General features: G+C 31.5%; 1 protein-coding gene and 1 long non-coding RNA gene across 2 annotated transcripts in view; one reads left to right on the forward strand and one right to left on the reverse strand.

Annotated features, from left to right (window-relative positions):
• LOC142333684 (uncharacterized) overlaps nt 1–22,426 on the reverse strand; it is a 67,159-nt gene that overhangs the window by 13,726 nt on the left and 31,007 nt on the right. The window lies entirely within an intron of this gene.
• On the forward strand, nt 5,578–20,995 carry LOC142333977 (ras-related protein Ral-a-like). Its single transcript, XM_075381635.1, has 5 exons — nt 5,578–5,583; nt 8,719–8,840; nt 13,494–13,580; nt 14,276–14,450; nt 16,530–20,995. The coding sequence occupies exons 1-5, from the start codon at nt 5,578–5,580 to the stop codon at nt 16,644–16,646; spliced, it is 507 nt and encodes a 168-aa protein (XP_075237750.1). The 3' UTR covers nt 16,647–20,995.

Here is a 22,426-nt window from a genome sequence, read left to right on the forward strand (position 1 = left end):
TTAACGATTAAAATTATTTCAGTTCCTAACAGGGAAAAGTGAATAACAAATACACTTCAACATTATAACACACCATGCTGTACATCATGATAAAAATTGAGTATTTTGGTCTCAAACATCTATTGTGGAGAGGGAAGCAAGTTGGAAATTTTCATTATTAAAATACAGCGTTTAGAACTATATTTCAGTCATTTCACAATGCAACGAACAACATGTGAAACGACCGTAATTTGTTTGCAGTTATTTTTTTCTTTATCTGTAAAAAGTCTTTTTTTTAATTAACTGTTTATTATTAGGTTAAATTAAAGTTGTTTTTTGTTTTTGAACTCTAGTGAAATTAATATTGAATCAATCCAGTTATTTGTCAAGAAATTAATTATTTTATTTTGTCTGTATTTACAGCTTAGATCTTGTTATTTCTTTAATTTAATAATCTAACTATTATCAACGTATCTTTAGTGTAGGGGACCAATACCTTGCTTTGTCTGCCAATACTTATTAAAAAATCATGATGTTGGTACCACCATGTAAACTCAGTCAGATACGATAATACAGCAACCTGGAGGGCTATATTAAATCTGCAATTTGGAACACCCCAAAACCTCAAGGTAGGTATGTTAGTAGACAACAGTATGTTGTGCAGGTAGTTGGAAATCAATGTCATGTTACAATTTACTAGATGGTTAAAACTGTATGGTTAAACTAGATGGTTTATCATGTTTTACACATGATAAAGTACAGTTTACCAGGCAACTGTGTGGATAATCATGTTAATCTTACGCATAGATATTGAGATGGATCATCAAACTAGTAAAGGTAACCCGTGAAGATGGAAAACAAGTCTGAACTGTTATAAATAAACAGAGGTAAGACTGAAGCAGTCCAACCTCTGTTTGTAAAATGATGAACACAGTATCAAAGTACGAGAAGATACACAAAATCATTTTGCAACAGAGAACGATTATAGATGATTGCAAATATTGATCAAACTTTAGTGAAATATTGGACAATACCTGTGTTCAGACATGAAATCAAGTAATGATTTCTTCTTTATTTAAAATTATTATTTTATCACTTATAATATCTTACAATTATATCTTATTATATCTTACGCCTCCTCTATGAATCATGAGACCTTGCCGTTGGTGAGGGGGCTTGAGTGCTCAGGGATACAGAGTAGCTGGACCGAAGGTGCAACCATATCGGAGAGGTATCTGTTGAGAGCCAGACTAAGGAATGATTCCTGAAAGAGGGCAGCAGCTCTTTCAGTAGTTGTTAGGGGCGTGAGTCACAATGACTTAAACGGCCGTATCAACATCACTCAGTCCTCTGAGTACTGCGCAGCTGAAAGCAATGGAAAACTACAGCTGCTTTTTTTCCAAGAAAATGTGGCTCTCTGCATTTTCACATAGCAACAATGGAGGCGCCTTCCTTGGTAAAATATTCCGGAGGTAAAATAGTCCCCCGTTCGGATCTCCGGGTGGGGACTACTAAGGAAGGGGTCACCAGAAAATTAAAAAATAACATTCTACGAGTCGGAGCGTGGAATGTTAGAAGCTTAAAAAAGGTTGGTAGGCTAGAAAATTTAAAAAGGGAAATGGATAGGGTGAATGTGGATATAGTAGGAATTAGTGAGGTTCGGTGGGAAGAGGAAGGCGACTTTTGGTCAGGTGATTTTAGAGTAATTAACTCAGCGTCAAATAATGGGCAGGCAGGAGTAGGTTTCGTGATGAACAAGAAGATAGGGAGGAGAGTGGAGTATTTCAAAACGCATAGCGATAGAATCATTGTAATAAGGATAAAATCAAAACCTAAACCGACAACGATTGTTAACGTTTATATGCCTACAAGCGCCCATGATGATGATGAGGTAGAGTGTGTATACGAAGAGATTGATGAAGCAATTAAACACGTAAAGGGAGATGAAAATTTAATAATAGTTGGAGATTGGAATGCAAGCATTGGAAAAGGCAAGGAAGGAAATATAGTGGGTGAATACGGGCTGGGCAAAAGGAATGAAAGAGGGGACCGACTTATAGAGTTTTGCACGAAGTATAATTTAGTAATTGCCAACACCCAATTTAAAAATCATAATAGAAGAATATACACTTGGAAAAAGCCAGGCGATACTGGAAGGTATCAGATAGATTATATCATGGTTAAGCAAAGATTTAGAAATCAACTCGTTGACTGCAAAACTTACCCTGGAGCAGACATTGATAGCGACCATAATTTGGTGATAATGAAATGTAGATTGGGGTTTAAAAACCTGAAGAAAAGTTGTCGGATGAATCGGTGGAATTTAGAGAAGCTTGAGGAAGAGGAGGTAAAGAAGATTTTTGAGGAGGACATCGCAAGAGGTCTGAGTAAAAAAGATATGGTAGAAAATGTAGAAGAAGAATGGGAGAATGTTAAAAAGGAAATTCTTAAATCAGCAGAAGCAAACTTAGGCGGAATAAAGAGAACTGGTAGAAAACCTTGGGTTTCAGACGATATATTGCAGCTGATGGATGAACGTAGAAAATATAAGAATGCTAATGATGAAGAAAGTAAAAGGAACTATCGGCAATTAAGAAATGCTATAAATAGGAAATGCAAACTGGCGAAAGAAGAGTGGATTAAAGAAAAGTGTTCAGAAGTGGAAAGAGAAATGAACATTGGTAAAATTGACGGAGCATACAGGAAAGTTAAGGAAAATTTTGGGGTACATAAATTAAAATCTAATAATGTGTTAAACAAAGATGGTACACCAATATATAATACGAAAGGTAAAGTCGATAGATGGGTGGAATATATTGAAGAGTTATACGGAGGAAATGAATTAGAAAATGGTGTTATAGAGGAAGAAGAGGAAGTTGAGGAGGATGAAATGGGAGAAACAATACTGAGATCTGAATTTAAGAGAGCATTAAAAGATTTAAATGGCAGAAAGGCTCCTGGAATAGACGGAATACCTGTAGAATTACTGCGCAGTGCAGGTGAGGAAGCGATTGATAGATTATACAAACTGGTGTGTAATATTTATGAAAAAGGGGAATTTCCGTCAGACTTCAAAAAAAGTGTTATAGTTATGATACCAAAGAAAGCAGGGGCAGATAAATGTGAAGAATACAGAACAATTAGTTTAACTAGTCATGCATCAAAAATCTTAACTAAAATTTTATACAGAAGAATTGAGAGGAGAGTGGAAGAACTGTTAGGAGAAGACCAATTTGGTTTCAGGAAAAGTATATGGACAAGGGAAGCAATTTTAGGCCTCAGATTAATAGTAGAAGGAAGATTAAAGAAAAACAAACCAACATACTTGGCGTTTATAGACCTAGAAAAGGCTTTCGATAACGTAGATTGGAATAAAATGTTCAGCATTTTAAAAAAATTAGGGTTCAAATACAGAGATAGAAGAACAATTGCTAACATGTACAGGAACCAAACAGCAACAATAACAATTGAAGAACATAAGAAAGAAGCCCTAATAAGAAAGGGAGTCCGACAAGGATGTTCCCTATCTCCGTTACTTTTTAATCTTTACATGGAACTAGCAGTTAATGATGTTAAAGAACAATTTAGATTCGGAGTAACAGTACAAAGTGAAAAGATAAAGATGCTACGATTTGCTGATGATATAGTAATTCTAGCCGAGAGTAAAAAGGATTTAGAAGAAACAATGAACGGCATAGATGAAGTCCTACGCAAGAACTATCGCATGAAAATAAACAAGAACAAAACAAAAGTAATGAAATGTAGTAGAAATAACAAAGATGGACCGCTGAATGTGAAAATAGGAGGAGAAAAGATTATGGAGGTAGAAGAATTTTGTTATTTGGGAAGTAAAATTACTAAAGATGGACGAAGCAGGAGCGATATAAAATGCCGAATAGCACAAGCTAAACGAGCCTTCAGTAAGAAATATAATTTGTTTACATCAAAAATTAATTTAAATCTCAGGAAAAGATTTTTGAAAGTGTATGTTTGGAGTGTCGCTTTATATGGAAGTGAAACTTGGACAATCGGAGTATCTGAGAAGAAAAGACTAGAAGCTTTTGAAATGTGGTGCTATAGGAGAATGTTAAAAATCAGATGGGTGGATAAAGTGACAAATGAAGAGGTATTGCGGCAAATAGATGAAGAAAGAAGCATTTGGAAGAATATAGTTAAAAGAAGAGACAGACTTATAGGCCACATACTAAGGCATCCTGGAATAGTCGCTTTAATATTGGAAGGACAGGTAGAAGGGAAAAATTGTGTAGGCAGGCCACGTTTGGAGTATGTAAAACAAATTGTTGGGGATGTAGGATGTAGAGGGTATACTGAAATGAAACGACTAGCACTAGATAGGGAATCTTGGAGAGCTGCATCAAACCAGTCAAATGACTGAAGACAAAAAAAAAAAATATATCTTACACCTATCACTTAATTTTGTTACATTGTAATACTGGTCTAATTAATTAAGTTTTACTGTGATTTCTCTTAATATATCCAGGTAAATGTTGGAACAATTTTTTTTGTATCTGTGGAATATCATATCTCTTTCTTTTTTCTGTTTAGCCTCCCAAACCACCGTAAGGTATTACTTCAGAGGATATTTATGAGTGTAAATGAAGTGTAGTCTTGTAAGTCTCAAGTTAAACATTCCTGAGATGTGTGGTTAATTGAAATCCATGTAAAGTAATTCCCTTTACTAGGATTTGAATCTTAGAACTCTCAACTTTGAAATCAGCTGATTTGCAATGACGAGTTCATAGAGTATCATATATATCCATCCTGTATGTGATCTATATAATATGTTATGTAATGATTACAATAAAAGAATTATTTTAGTTGACAACTACATTAAAGAACTTGTGTAATAAAATATTTAGTCGATGTTAATGGATACATACCCATACTTATAGATAAAATGTTATATAAAAAAACACATTTAACATGAAATATTTAATGTTATATATAGATTGGTTGTAAAGTAACTATTTTAAATTCCTAATAGTTTTATATTTAATAATATATTATAATGAAACAGTTTTGTTCTGTTTCTTAGAACTTACTTGGGTAGAAATAGAACAGTACCTGTTTATCGGAGAATATGCTCAACAATGCTTTATATCACTTCAGCTAATGCAGTCAGCCTTCCACTATGAAGTGTATTTAATATGAGTTCACCAATGGTAGCTGGACCACTCATCAAATATTGCTGTATTTGATCCTAAGAATATTACAAACTGCCATGTAAAGCCAATATGATCTGTAGAACAATCATATTGGCTTGATGCCAACCCTCTACATCCAGGTTGTGAGGTTTTATAAAAGGTGTGGGCTTTACTTGAACCTGAAGTCATACCCTGCAAAATTTTCTTAAGGAAGTGGATGTAGAAGTTTTATTACATTTTTAATTCTTAGTCGAGTGTTGATATAAATTTGATGCATTCTGATCAATATTCCACTGCAGAGTTCATGCTGAAATGCTTTGTAAACATTCTCAAAACTTACAGTCATGAGAAATGCTGGTGCTGATGTTATGTATTAATAAAATAGGTGATCTCTTATATTGTAAACATCTCTTATATTATAGCAAATTAAAATATGGAGGTAATTTACAACCTTTCTGTATACCGATAAAACTTCATAAAGATTTTTTGTGTGTAACTTTCAAAACTACACACAAACAAAAAGATTTACATTATAAGACAAATCAATAAAACACTGTTGATCAAACAACCCATAAACCCATGAGTATAAAATTAAATTACAGTACCTGTAGTTAATATTACATGGACAGACTGAGTGTATATTTTCAAAATACAAGGGACATGCACAAAAAACATTACTTCATATAAATGAAGTAATATATATTACTTAAATATATATATATAGATATATTTAAAACAGGTGTCCTAGACCTCCCCCGTCCTCCTTTTCTAAAATTGAAGGAAGTGATTTTTCTGGAAGATGCAAAAAAAAAATTATGATTTTGACCAGAGGAGGGCTAACTAGATTAGAAGTTAATTTTTTTAAATGGGACACATTTGCACCTCGAATTTGGATTCTAGAGACAATGATACATAAGTCTTGTCAGAAACATTTTTCCTTAAAGTGGAATCTAACCTCTAAATAACCTTTTCTTTTTCCTGTTTAGCCTCTGGTAACTACCGTTTAGATAATACTTCAGAGGATGAATGAGAATGATATTCAAACTTTACCTAGTCCTGAATTCCTTTCAAAAACTCTTTTAAGCACCAAAAACTTTTTAATGTTTACAAAACATATTTAATGTTTTTACATTAAATTTACAAAACTTTTTAATGTTTTCTATGCAAACACTATAAATAAATAGGATGTATCATTAAGCTCACCCGGGAATTTTAATGAATAGTAGTGAACATATAAAGTTAAAATTTTATGTTTAATAATTATAATCGATATGATAAACTACCTGTTTTTTCTTTAATTATCAGAACATATTTATTAAGTGAAATAGAATATGGAATTTAGAATCGGAATTCAAAAAATATATCTTGTATGAAAATTTTAAAAGTTTACATGCTTCAATTTTGGTCCCTCCTCTTATGAAATCTTTTACTAAAATTTATCTTCAGTCCATTTTTATCACAAAAGATTGTCACTGTAAGTTGAGTTAGGGATATCCATAAAAAATTTCAGTGAAGGTTCTATAATATTTCATAATTGTACTATTGTTCACAATTATATTATTGTTGAATTATATTATATTGAATGGACATGTATCAAAATATTAAGCCGAGTCTAATCACATGAGTATACAAGTTATGTGAGAAAAATAATGAGATTGGTAACACTGCGAGCAATCTGGCAACACTGTGTCTACCGGTCTGTGCTAGACTGGTTTGTTCATCCCTTTCACAAGCTCAGTACGAGTTTCAACTCCGTTCAGCCAACACATTATCTTTGACAGCACCATCAGTAAAGTTGTGTTTTTGTTGTGTTACAAAACGGAGCATCGGAATTTAGAGCAACATTGTGCAATCAAGTTTTTTGTTAAACTTGGGGAATCCACGAGTTTGACCTTTGAAAAGTTGAAACAGACCTATGGGAACATTGCTTATCAAGAGCATAACTTTTCCGCTGGCACAAATCATTTTTGGAAGGCTTAGAACACGTTGAAGGATCAATCTTGCTCAGGGAGACCTTCAGCTTCAAAATCTGACGAAAACATTGAGCGTGTGAGATCAGACCGTCGTTTAACAATAAAAATGATAAGTGAACGGTTAAATTTAAACACTTTCCCCGTACATCAAATTTTGACAGACGATTTGGACATGCGAAAGGTTTGTGCAAAATTGGTGCTGAAAAATCTCACAACAGAACAGAAGGACAATCGAAGAAACGTGTGTGTTGATCTTCTTGAGAGGATTGACAATGACCAAGAATTCTTCAATCGTGTAATCACAGGTGATGATTACTGGATATTTGAGTACGATCCTGAAACAAAGCGAAGAGTGGCACACTCTGTCATCTCCTCGACCAAAAAAAATGCCTAATGAGCAAATCAAACATTAAAACCGTGCTGATTTGCTTTTTTCACAGTAGGGGTGTCGTGCATAAAGAATTTCTCCTCCTGGACAAACTGTCAACCTAATGTTTTACAAAGTTGTCCTTGTAAGGCTCGGGAAAAGAGTGATTCATGTGAGACCAGACATTGCATACAAGTGGATGCTTCATCATGACACGCCCCATGTCACACGGCCATTTCCATCAGGGAAGTTTTGACCTCAAAACGCATTCCCACGGTTCCTCAATCCCCTTATTCACCTGATTTGAGTTCTTGTGACTTTTTCCTTTTCCCGAAATTGAAACATGTCTTAAAAGGATGTCATTTTGGAACTCTGAAGAACATTCAAAAGACTGTTACCGACCAGTTATAAGCCACTACTACCAGGAGTGGGAACAACGACTCCACCAGCATAAAGCTGCCCAAGGAACTACTTTGAAGGGGATAATATTATTGTTTGAAAAAAATAAAAACTTTGTGGTAAGTAAAAAGTCAGTCTGATTACTTTTATCATACACCTCGTATATTATAAGTTAATTATAATTGTTTTCTAATTTTTTTATTGCAGTTATATATGTTAATCTTCCATAAATTAGTACGTTTCATTCTTATTTTATTTATGTCATAATACCGGCCCAGGGATTGGGGATTGAACTCAGTACCTTTTTTATTTTATCTATACAGTCTACAAATTATCAACATTTGTTTTACGCACTAAACATTATTCTACAATTACATCAACAAATAACAGAAACAAAAAAGAAATAGCCACTTAAAAATTTATAAAACATTAATTCTAACAAAACTTTTAAGTTAGGCGGGTGCTGGGTCCACCAGCCAGAGCACTTAAAGCTTGGCGAGGTGTGGCTGGAAGGTAGTGTCCGTGCCCAACAGCTCTCTTGATGGGCTGACCGGGCCTGCTGCTGTGGTGGGGATGTTGGCATCTGCCAGGAGGTTCCACATTGCACCGGCCAGGGAACTTTTTCCTTAACAGATTTGTAAATGTATTGCATTCAGTTGTGCATAAAAAATTAATTTTTTTTAATTTTATTAAATCATTTATTATTACTTTGAAAACTAATTTATAAAACGTATGCTGTATGCTAATATAATTGTATCAATAAATTTAATTATACAGTTTAATGTATAAATAATTTTATTCTTTTTAATAATTAATAAATTTTGTGTGTTAATAGTTTGTTGAAGATTATGAACCCACAAAAGCTGATTCGTACAGAAAGAAAGTTGTATTGGATGGAGAAGAAGTTCAAATCGATATGTTAGATACAGCAGGGCAAGAAGATTATGCTGCGATCAGGTTAGCATTGAATTACTGCAATGAACGTAAAAACTTTATTTCAAGTTGTATGTAATTTAAAAAATATTTTTTTTTTAATGCCATTTGGTTCACTTGTAAGTACAACGTAATTTACGAGATTATACAGACAGTAACTAGATTGTAGTTATTATTTGTAATAATAAATAAATAAATGAATGGATGGATGAATGGACAATACAGTGTCCATAAAGTCTATCCATGATTACAAACATTTATTACAAAAAAACTATTAACAGTTAACAGCTGTATGGTTTGTGAAAGAAAGAAAAATTATCAAGTTTTTTTTTACCACGTCAGTAAACTTCAACATGTGCACCTTTTGTTGCTTGTCCAACAGATAATCAATTTCACACCATGTGTTGGTCAGCATTTCTTCGGTAACACTAGCAACAGCTTCAGTTATTCTTCATCTCAGTGTGTCCAGATCTGGTGCAGGTGTTGCATAGACCTCAGACCTTAACATAACCTCAGAGGAAAAAGTCTAAGGGAGTTATGTCTGCTGATCATGGTGGCCAGAGAGTGGGACCGTTGTGCCCAACCCATCTGTCAGGAAATGATTCATTCAGAAATCTCAAACTGGTAAACCTCAATGTGGTGGTGCACCATACTGCTGGAAAACCACCCTTGGTTGAGTCAGTTAGTTGAGGTATAGCTTATAGGTGTTGCAGCATATCCAGGTAAATGTTAGCTGTTATTGATTGCTTAATGAAAGAGAAGGGCCCAGTGATTCTATTGTACGTTAAACTGCACCACACATTCACTTTAGGGGAATATCTCATTTTTTCCCCGGTAAAGTATGGATTTTCTGAACCCCATATTTTCACATTATGCTGTTACTTCTCAGAGATATGGAAAGTGGCCTCGTCTGGAAAACACACGTTGCAGGTGCTCATTGTTGTTATCAATCCGTTGCAAAATCTTGGTCACAAAGGCGGCACAAAATCTACAGCCGTAATCTGGTTATAGATGTTACAGTATCTGAACTTTATATGCGTACAACCTTAGTTTCTTTGTAAAATTTTGTGCACTGTTGACCGGGGAATCCCTAGTTCATGAGATGCATGATGAGTATTTGGAAGGGCTATGTAAAAATGCTTGTTGCACAACCTCTACCTTCTCTTCATTAACAGATGGCTGCCTTGTTCACAGAAGGTCGACTGCACTTCCATTCTCCTTAAACTTTGCATACCATGTAACAATACTCTTGCTATCAGGTGCTGGTCGTCTGTACTCCCTTCTAAAATTTCACTGCGCAGTAATCTGTGATACCACAACACACATTGCGCTTTCTCGTGGATTGACGCAATTTTACAAAAAAATTGATCACATTGCCCTTTACTCTGCTTCTACCTGCAACAAACCAGTATTTATAATTTTTTCTTTCTTTTGTCACAACCGCACAGATGTAACTCTAATAGTTTTTGTGTAATCATTGTTTTTATAAGTTCATTTGATATTCAAACCAAAGAAAAAATTTATATACAGTAAAATTCCTGTAACTTGAATACCTATAACTCAAAAGTTTCTACAACTCAAAATTTATTCTAATTCCCAGCCGTATTGTACTATGTTATTCAGAAATATAATTCCTTCTTCAGCAGAAATCCTATAAGTCGAAGTAAAAAATTTGATTAGTTTATTACTAAAAATAAAATAAAAAAATACTATGCGATAAAAAAAAAGGATCAATTAACATACAGTCAAAAGGGAAGCGAAATCTTATACATCAGGCATCAGTATTCATTGAAACTCGTTTATTGTAAGAAGTGTTGGTCAGGTGTCTTTATAGCTGTCTCAACTCGTATGCATAGTTTTCATACGTTTGTTTAGGTTTTTTGCTACTGTAAACAAGGGTGTTCTTATTTTTTCCTTACCTTGCAAGATTTTTTTAATTTACATATAAAATTGTTATCAATCATTATATTGTGGCTTGGAAAAGCTTATGATTATTATTTGTTCTATTTGTTGTCCTTCCAAAATCTATAAAAAATACCCGTGGAATGTAAATCACAACTGTCCCATTAAGATGGGGTTCAGATGGACTTTCATGAACTCTGTTAGCTAGTTCAGAAGGAAACAGTGTAGGACATTCAAGATGTCCGGGCCTACAACGAAGGCAAAGACTGAGTTAATAAATTACTGATTTAAATGTCTACGGGCATTTACATAGGTGGCATCCCAATGAGGCCAGGCTTATTTCTATGAGATGTAAAAAGTCAGAGGACAATAGACGACACCTGTTAAAGCCCATCAGGGCTAGGAACGGGGAAAGTTGGCGACCGGAATGTCACTACAGGGTTGGGATGCCCCATTAAAATGGAGAAAATGTCCTTGTTTAAAGTTTTAAATAATTATATTGGCTTTCGTTTTCATCTGGAAACTGAAACTGTAAAATGCATCCTGAATGAATAAGTAACAAAAATCTATTTTTCTTTGAGAGGAAGCAGCCTACTGATAAATATATCTCAAAAATTACTATCTGATGAATTTCCACATAAACAGAATACCAGCAATTTAATTTGTGTAAAAAAAAAAAATACAAATACAAAATACAAATTGAATTAACATAGCCCTTTTCAAGTTAACTTTTTCTTTAAAAGCATTTTTCTTTAACCTTTCTTTTAATTTTGCCATACCACAAAATTAAAAGAAAAATACATAGATATATAGTACACAGTAAACAGGTACACAGATATGGTTGCTGCAAAAATATATAAGTCGACTATTTGTATGAGGTCATTCAAATACAAACCGAAATTTGTTTACATAGCTGTTTTTATATTAGATAAAATTACAAATAAATTACTGTACTTTTCTATATAATTTCTTCAACAGAAATACATTTCTCCACTGGGTAGGTAGCTTCCTGATTCATCTATCAAAAAAAAAAAAAGATAAGCTGCCCCAACAACTAGTTGTGCACATAACGCTTGATTGCAGTATTGTCTTTGAATATTTCCTCTCCTAAAGCCCATTTCAGGAAACCAAACATATGGAAATCATACAGTGACAAGTTGGAACTCTACGGTGAGTGTTTAAGATTTCAATGAAATTTAGCAAGTTTATTGCAAATCTGAGTTGCTGTCTGCGGCTGTATATTGTCATGGAGAAGGAGGCCTTGTGAATTAGTTGCCAATATCATTTGTTGTGATAAGCAGCTCTGATGTCATCCAATCACTGGAAGAAGTATGCCGCATTTACTGCCATTCTTTCATCTAGGAATTCAATTAGCAACAACATTTTGAGTCCCAAAAGACAGTTTCCAGAACTTCTCCAGCTGACAAGTGTTTTTGACTTTGATCAGTGCATCCTGCCCACTTTTTTGACAAATGGTCTGAATGTTGCCATCATTGACGCTGGTATGCAGATGATGTTTGGGATTTTCATTCTCCACTGCATCACAGCCACTTAAAATTTTTTAACCCAATCAAACACTTCTCTGAACTGTGCCTGGAGTCTATTCAGAAATTTTCAGAGGAATTGACATCTTCATTTGTAAGAAATCTGTTAAACCATTTGTGACCTTGTGGCTTCTGAGTTACTTTGACGAAGGAGAGGCATTTTTGGACTATATTGTGACCTGCAATGAAATGTGGGTTCACTACATCCCGGAAAACAAAAAACAGTACGGATTTGGGAAAAAAGTCAAAAACGCTTGTTAGCCGGAAAAGTTCTGGAAACTGTCTTTTGGGACTCAACAGATTTGTTGAATCTGTAAGAATTCTTTTATAATTTGTTATGCAATGGATGATGGTATCTCCTGCTCAGACATTCTGCTACGATGTGGAAACATGATCTACAGGTGTGGCTGGGCAGTTGCTCCCCTCCACACATATCCAGTTAATTACTTGCAGCATCCCACTATATTCACTGCTGTTCCTCAGTCCATGTGGCAAAATTCCGGTTTATATTTGAATGACCCTCATAAATTTGTGGTTAATAAAATTTTGTATTTAATCACTGATATATGAGAACAGTTTGCAGTTGGAAGAGTATGATTTTGTGTATTTTTTTAATTATATGAACTATATGTTATGACTTGATTAAAAACTGTGATTTAATCTACGATCTAGAATACTACTATTTTAAAAATTACACAGTAAAATGTATAATTTAACACATTTTACTGTGTTAAAATTACACAGTATTAGAGTTTACTGCTCATCTAATAATGCGATTATCTGGATATTTTAGGATTAAATCTTTGAGTTCAATAAACACTTCGGTAAAAGATTCATTTTGATCTGCCAAATTATTCTGAGAGTTTACTGAATGTCTGAGTAAATACATTTATTCAAATCTACGTGCACATATTTTGATTTAAGTACAGATAAAATAATAATATTAGAAAACTTCATTTTTAAGTCAATTAAAAAATTATTTATTTTTTAGTCTATATGGCAAGTAAATCCTTTTAACTTGCATCCCATACAGTCATATGTCATACCTAAGATATTTTATTAAACATGCTCAGTTTTAGTGAAAACATTATTTGTTTTGAGGGAGGTGAAGTGATGCAGATTTATTTATTTTTATTAAAAAAGAATGTTGTATTTCATTGTTTATTGTTATTTCTTTTTTTAATTAAAATTTTCCTGCAGTTTGTAACTGCGTGATGTTTTTGTGTTTTAGGGATAATTATTTTCGCAGCGGTGAAGGTTTCCTGTGTGTGTTTTCAATTACAGAAGATGAAAGTTTTCAAGCGACACAAGATTTCAGGTAAGAATTTTATTTGATTTTGATTTATCATTTTCATGGGAAAATTAATATATACTGAGTATTCTACTAATTCAATTCAGGTGAATCCAGACCATTCAGTCTCCAAGTTTTGAAACCTGAGTAAGGTTCTCCATCAAAAATTAAGAGGGACATCTTTCAGGAAACATGGGTGGGCCTCTAGATAAGGTTGAAGTTTAGAAAAATACATCTGTATGAATTGGTAGATTACTTTGTCGCTCATCCACTAGATAAAGTATGGTAAGCGATACCAAAAATGTATTTCTACTTCTATAAAGGTGGAACAGTGTGTGTAACTACATGCTTTTTTGCATTAAGCATCGTACTTCTATAATGCTATGATGTTAAATTGTAGCCAATGTGTTTTAACCGATGGTAGAGAACGATGTGGATGCTTGTATACAGATTCAAATTCCTTTCTCCATACTGAAAACGTAATATGCTTAATTTATAACAGTATACCACTGTACCTTTTAAATGCACACCGCATTTGAAAAGTACAGAATTCTTATAGCAATTATCCGTCTAGAATTTTTTTTTTTGTATTAGTAATTGAAATTTAATGTAATTATATGATTTAAAATCAGTTTGTATGATGGATTGTATATGTTGATAAATGTGTTAAAATATTTATTTTGAATGAATTAATTTTCAGTTGAATTTTTATTTCATTTCAGGGAACAAATATTGCGTGTAAAAAATGATGAAAGTATACCATTTTTGTTAGTCGGTAATAAAGGTGATTTAGATGAAAAACGAAAAGTTACATTGGCCGATGCACAAAGTCGTGCTCAACAGTGGGGTGTACCTTATGTCGAAACATCAGCTAAAACAAGAGAGAATGTTGATAAGGTTAGTTTTTTTTTATGTGTAATTTTAGATAGATAAGAAGCTGTAATGAATCCATCAAATTATAATAAACAGAAATACAGTAAACCATTTTTATTTGAATTTAACTTTGCAAGGTTACATCTGGATTATCAGAAATCTGGATAACTAGAAAATGAAAAAAAAAACTTTTTTTTCAGGGTGGTCATATCATTCTAATGTTTAATAAAAGTATGAAAATATAAAAAAGTAAATGTATTTCAATAAAATTAAAAAAATACTTGGAAACAGATACAATGTAATAAAAAACAGATACAGTATTTCATTACAAAAATCTAACAAGTAGAAATCTTTAAATAAAAAAATAAGAATTTATAAAAATTGTCTTAAGAGAAATTAAAATTTACTTCCCTACTGTTTTTATAAAAAGTCATTAAAAAAACTTATTTAAAAAAAAAAATGAGGAAAACTTATTAATAAAAGAAAGAATTATTCAAATGTTGCTGATCGTCTTATTATACGTCAGCATTAAAATAATGAATATAGAAAACAATTTTAAAATAAATAATAAAATACAAGGTCTGTTAAAAAATGAAAGAGAATTTCTGAATTATGCACACTTATCTTGTCAGTTAAGTTGATCTTTTTTCTGTGTGTTATAGTAATGTCAGCGGATATACTTGTTAATTTTCAGCCAGCTGCAATGTGTTGTCTGAAGAGTGAAATAACAAGATATACTTACTGTGTTGGGTGATTTTTTTTGTATAGCAAATTTTGAATCAGAAATTTTGTGTTCAAAACGGAATTAAGTGCAACAAAGATAAAATTTTAAAGGCCTTTGGCAATGAATTTATCACTTGTAAAAATGCTTTCAGAAAGTCTGAGAAGATATCAAAGTTAATATGAAGTCTGGGGCATCCTAGCACATCAATCATTGATGAAAATGTTGAAAAAGTTAGAGTTTGTGCTTGCTAATCACAGAATTGCCATTGGAGGAGAGGTTGCTGAAGAAATAAGAATTTGATATGGGTCATGTGAAGCAATTTTTACTAATGTTTTGAAGATGAAGTGGGTGGCAGCCAAATTTGTTTCAAAACTGCTAAATTTTCAGTAAAAACAGCATTGCATAATCATCGCTGAACAAATGTTTACTACATCACTGATGACCCAGACATCCTCAAACACATCATAACTGGTGAAAAAAGGCTCTATTACATGACACCAGGAGATCGCATAACACCAATTTTACATGTGAGTAATAGTCGTTCATGAATCGTGAGGATTTTTAGCATTCCATGTTCGACAGGTTTGGCTGTTAATGTAGCCATCCAAATTAAAACTGTTTCTTGTCGCTGAAATAAACACGATCCAAAATTTCAATATCGTCATCAACAAGAGAACGAAACTGGCAACAATACTGTAAACATTTTCTGTGGTCTACTTCTTTCAGTTCTTGAACGACACCGATGCAATAAGCATGTGATTGTAGTTTTTTACCGGCCCTGAAAGCTGTAGTTAGTGAAAACCCATCCTGTGAAGAGATAACTTTCTGAATTATTTTCTGGGTGAGCAAGTCAAATATGTTTTTTCACATCCTCCAGAACTGTTAACAGTGACGGTTGACCTGTGCTTTTCCAATCGTGTTAATTCCTAGTCTCACGAAATTTATTAATCATATGCACTATTGTTGACTTATTAGGAACTGAAGAATTGGGAAATTTTGTCCGAAACTTGTCTTTTCTTCATAAGATTTACACGCACAATAAACACACATTCGTCCTTGGAAAATGCCATAGTTGACAAAATAGAGACAAATTTATACCGGTGTAGCACTAGCGCATAAGAAAAACATTTCAACCGTTACAAACTGCTAACCTTGTGTGTAATGTTGCCAACTGACATGTAGGGAGAAATAAAATTTACCTATGCGTGACTTCTACCTTCTTAATCTTAGGGTTGTGTACTTTTTGAAAAACCCATTACTTTTGCACCTCCTTGTATGGGTTTAATCTGACTATATCAAAATGATTCTTACTATGTGCTTGTACCCCTTTTCCTTTTATTTGTAAGATAATGTTTTGTTTTTTTTATTTTTTTTTTCAGGTATTTTTTGATCTAATGAGAGAAATAAGATCAAGAAAAATGGAAGATAATAGAATGAGTAACAATAGAGGAAAAGATAAAAGCAAAAGAAAGAAATTAAAGTGTGCTATTTTGTAAATAGAAAAAAAACAAATTTTTTTTTGAAACTGAAGAATAAAAATAAGGATTAAGTATGGACTTATTTGCTAATGTTTATAATTTATATATTATTATTACACACATAAAAAAAAATATATTATAATTTTCAGTGAAACAAAATAATTATTAACAAATTATTATTATTATTCTTATTATATATCTGCTGGGTATTTATTTATTTTTAAAAATTTTAATTTTACAGTGCGCGCTTGTATTATTGTCTCATTTTAGAATTAAATTATTACATTAGTTAAGTATATAATTATATAAATTTTTTTATTTAATTTATTTTTGTTTTGGTTCTTTTTTTACGTGATTGTGCTTGATGGTATGTATGATATTTAATTAAGAAATTGTCTGTCGAAGGAAAAAAAGTTTTATATTATAAATAATGTATATACAGTATAAATTGAGTTGTGTACGAACAACTTATTCTAATAAAATTAATCGTATTATAAAACTGCTGTTTGTAATAAAAAAAAAAAGAAGATTTTTATTATGCGCTTTATAAGGAAAACTCTAAAAACCAAACTGAATTTTACTGTTCTTTAAGTCGCTTCAGTAAAAAAATTGTTTTTCTTTTTAATTTGCTAGTATGTATATATGTAGGTTGCCCTTATGTACTGTAAACCCTTTTTACCTATAATTTAAATCTCCCCACACACTCTCTCTCTCTCATTGATCAATTCTAAATACTCTAAGGAGTATTTAGAGTTGATCAATTAAGGAAGATTTTTTTTTTACCTTAACGGAATCAAGGTTTTTTTATCCAGATTTCATAAATCGTGAAATTTTATTAAAAACTTAGGTTTTATAATAGATTATTTTGTCGCTAAACAACTTGAAATTGTAGTTTTAAATAAAGTAATAAAAAACAAAAGCAAATGTTCTTATTGAATTCTGTATTTTTTTAATGTAATGCAAAATTTTTTTGACTTTGGCACAAAACAATTAGTGTAAATTTCAGTTTATAATATGCTTTACTATATAAATAAAATTTACTTCCTTTTGAAGGTTGTTTTGGAGAATTTTAGTAAGTTGGTTTTTAAGTTAAATTATTAATAATATTAATTAAGTTAAATTATTTGTAATGATATTGCTGATAAGTTTTAGGCTTACACCATAAAGGGCTTTGGCAGCTCTCTGAAGTAAATTTATATGAGTATAACAAACTTAGAGTATTAGATAAGAGATTATATATACTTGAGTCCGTTTTAAGGAGATATTGTGCCAATTACTCCCTTTATATCTGTCAATCTGTTTTATTCTTCTTTAAATTAAAAAAAAATTTGCTTGTCACTGCCATTTTGTTTTATTTTACAAATCTACTGATAACGAGTCACAAGAAGAGCTGTGAACATACTGGAGTAGCAGCCAAACATAAAAAATATAACAAAATATATGCACTACTATTAACATTGGCTTGACATACCTCAATCTAGTGTATGAAAATGGTTCACGTGAATGTTTCATTATTTTACTACCTTCTGTCATCATTATTATTTTCCACACCACCACCTGGTCTTAAAATAAATTCATCAGTTGCATTCTTCATTACTCCATCTTTTCCTGGTAATCACTTTTTATTTTTTCTACATGACTGAAATAAAACCGACCCGATTTTCTTTAGACATAGTTGTTATTCCTCCCTAAAGAAATTACTGTAATTTTATCATAATTAATTGTTAGCTGATTGAATGTAATATTTTAATTTAGCCTGATATAATCTATTGTTTTGAGGTCACACGTATATGTAGAAAGGAGCACTAGTCTACGACCAATTGTGGTCGTAAACATTTATAGATGCAAAATGTTCTTACTTTCTGTTTTTATTTTTTCAATTAAATTATATAATGGGTATTTTTTCCATTAACCACCTTTTAAAATTAATACTGTATGTTTGAATTTCCAACAGTGGTGGCCCATTCTTTAAATATTAATTTCCTTTTGTTTATGAATCCTTATCCTTAGATATTAGGTGTGATCGATTTAATCACTTTGCCGACAGATTTTGAAATTGAAGATAAAATATTGTACAGTTTTCTGATTTTAAATTTTTTGTAAGTACCTAAATCTCATATTTACAACATCATATGTCTTCAGTCGTTTGACTGGTTTGATGTAGCTCTCCAAGCTTCCCTATCTAGTGCTAGTAGTTTCATTTTGGTATACCATGCATCCTACATCGCTAACAAATTGTTTTCTGTATTCCAAACATTGCCTGCCTGCAAAATTTTTCCCATCTACCTGTCCCTCCAACATAAAAGTGACTATTTCAGGATGCCGTTAGATGTGGCCTGTAAGTGTCTCTTTTTTTAGCTAGATTTTCCAAATCCTTCATCAATTTGCCACAAATTCTCTTCATTTGTCACTTTATCATCCAACTGTTCAGCATTCTCCTAGTGCCGCATTTCAAAAACTTCTAATTTTTTTCTTCTTAGGTACTGCGATTGTTGATTTTTCACTTCCATATAAAGCTACGTGCCAAACATATGCTTTCAAAAATGTTTTCCTGATGTTTAAATTAATTTTTGATGTAAACAAATTATATTTCTTATTGAAAGCTCGTTTTGCCTGTGCTATTCGGCATTTTATGTCGCTCCTGCTTTGGCCATCTTTAGTAATTATACGTCCCAAATAAAAACTTCTGTCTCCATAATCTTTTCTCGTCCTGTTTTTATATTCAGTGGTCTACCTACTTTATTTCTACTACATTTCATTACTTTTGTTTTGTTCTTTTTTATTTTCACGCGGTAGTTCTTGCATATGACTTTACCTATGGCATTCATGTTTTTTCTGTCTTAAATAAAAATTACTTATTATTTCTTTCATTTCATATCTATCAAAGCCATATTTATTATTATGCTTTTACGGCCAACATGGGACCACTTAAGTCAATTTTAGTTGGATCTTTTCTGAGAAAAGCGTGTTATTTTACTCTTTCGAGCTGCCCAGTATTTCTTCATCCGTTCAGATCTTGCTTTCTTTTCTTCATCCGTAAACACCCTCTTCGTTGTATTTTGTCGTTTGCCTGTCTCAAAGCATATTATAGCATTTTTATGCTTTTATTGTATTATAGCATATTATAGCATTTTTATGCTTTGAGAATTTTCTGTTTTTCCCTGATGTCAATAGAATTTTATGTTTATTGTACAGAGGATTCTTTTACTATAAATTTGATTGTTGATATTGAAATGTTACAGTAATTTAACATTTCATTTGATATTCTTGTTAGAAAGAAAACAAAAGCTTTTTTTTACCTTTGTTATAATACATATTATGTGTAAAACAAGATTTTTTTACCTATTACAAATAGTGTTTTCATTCACTCGACATTGCACTTCGCTTAAAATCAAAAATGATAACACGTAAAAAATATAACAAATTTTATTCACCATAAAACAAATTTATATGAAAATACAGTACTGTGTACAATAGAAAAATCAGTGACTGGACCAGTGTTAGAAATTTATGGTTTGCACATGTGCTGTAGGACTCTTCATCTTCTTCACTATTTTAGAGTTCTTCTGACTATATATCAGTAATTGGTTATGATTTTATTTTTTTAGTTGTGTTTGGTGTTTTCATTTGTTTTTTAATGTGAGAATATTTTATAGAATTTTCAGTATTAATGTAGTAGGCGATCAACCACTGTAGTTAGTTATTTACTTCTTAGATGATGCCACTGAAATGCTATGTAAAGAAATAAGAAAATATAATTTAACTTAACTTAATCTATGCTCACTAGATTAAGTTTAGTTAATTATATTTATAATTTCATTTATTTATTTCTTTTTTCAATGTAGCATTTCCATGCCACTGAAAAAAAATTTTTTAAATTTTCAAATAACTGATAAAAATTTTTACATTTTTTTCTTAATAAGTGATGTACTGTATATCATTATTATTGCTTATTTTTGGGGGTTTTTCCCCATTCTGTGCGTGTATGTGTTTGTACATTTGTGTATGAATGTAATTGAAAGTGTGTAATTATTATAATCATTATTAATAAATAAAAAATTTAAAAAATGAACAAGAAATATTGGATTTATATATGGACTTTTAGTAATTATTATTACAATATGTATAATCATAACAACATGTTCAATCGCCGTGCCTGGTTTCATTTTATTAGTTTACAATCATAAATTATAATTATAATATTTATTATAAGTAAGTGTAATAGGTATTATTATTTTAATAGTTTTAATATTATTATTGTTATTATTATTGCGTAGTAAACATTATTATCATGCGTGTTAATTTACAAGATGCTACTCAAAATTTCCTGTTTTTTTTTTCAATAAAACAAAATACATTAACGGCTTAATATTTTTAACTCCTCATTAATGATTATCCTTTTAAAAATTAATATTTTTTGTCAGTACGTATTATGGAATATGATGAATTCCTTTTTCTTTCCTTAATGTTGGCGGCTTCTTCGTATATTTTATATTAATTTTTTTATTCGATATCCTTTTTTATTAATTTTTTTTTGAGAGGAAGTTTTACATTTTTACAAAAAATTAATAGGAAAACTACTATTTTGTATTTGTCTGAAAGTCGGATGAGTTTCAAAGTATAAATTTAAAAAAAATCTACAATTGCCGAAATATAATATTACTGTATGGGATTAACTGATACTTAATCTTTAAAATTTATCACTTTCAGTAAATATTATTAAATTATGCTTGTAATATGGAATAATAATCACTGTAATGTGTGGTGCACTGTGTTGGCATTGCCAACTAACAGTGCACCACATTCTTGCGGATTGTTATCTGTTATGCGGCATTACATCGCAAGTTTAACCTAGGGGCTAACATACAAACAATTTTAGGGGATAATGAAACAAAGTTATCTATGTTTTATGATTTCGTAGGGCCATCCGTTTTCATTAAAAAATTTTAATTACTGTGTTTAAGCTATTTATTTGCCGTAAAGCAAATGTTAATTTTATTATCTTAATTTTTCATTTTAAGATATATTTTAATTGTTTTTAAAGATTTTTTTTAAATTAATTTTTTAAAACAAAGTCATTGTATTCAGACAAAGATAATGCGTAAAAACGGTTTTCACCTCCCCCCCCTGCAAAAAAAGAAAAGAAAGTAATATGGAATGTTTGTAGACTATTTCTGTTACATGGCAGAAATTTAAATTTGGGGTTTAACATCAGAAGTATTTTAGGGAACGATATGACTATTTCATTGAATGTCTTATGATTTCTTAAGGCCAAAGATTTGATTACTCGTACGGTCTTTTTCGTCTCTTTATACCATTTGATGTATGCCAGATGGTATCTTTGTTCTGAGGTGTTAAGATTTTCATGGTTGCTAGTCACCCATTGTGAATTACATACCAAAAGAACAAAAACATAATCTTTTATTAATATGAAATTGAAAATTACAGACACTTAAAATATTCAAGAATAAAAAATAGTAAATTAATATTGCTACCTGAAAAATGTAGAATGTATATAAACGAATCTAAAAGAAAGTGAAAGAAGATAAAATTATAAATCCATGTTAGTGTTTACTTCTACATCGTATTTCATGAAACTTTAAATAGGAACAAGTTGTTTCCCACAAGCAAGGAGCTGACAGTGAGAACTCGCATATTACAGAGCTACTTTCTTTGATTTTTCATTCTTTAGCACCTCAATTAAGAAATTATTTCCTTATACATAAAATTTCCAAAATCAATCGGTTTAAACTAATGACGAAAGACTTGATAAAATGGTTATACAAATTAAATTGTAG

The sequence above is a fragment of the Lycorma delicatula genome, chromosome 13, assembly GCF_047948215.1.
Source record: "Lycorma delicatula isolate Av1 chromosome 13, ASM4794821v1, whole genome shotgun sequence".
NCBI classification, from domain to species: domain Eukaryota; kingdom Metazoa; phylum Arthropoda; class Insecta; order Hemiptera; family Fulgoridae; genus Lycorma; species Lycorma delicatula.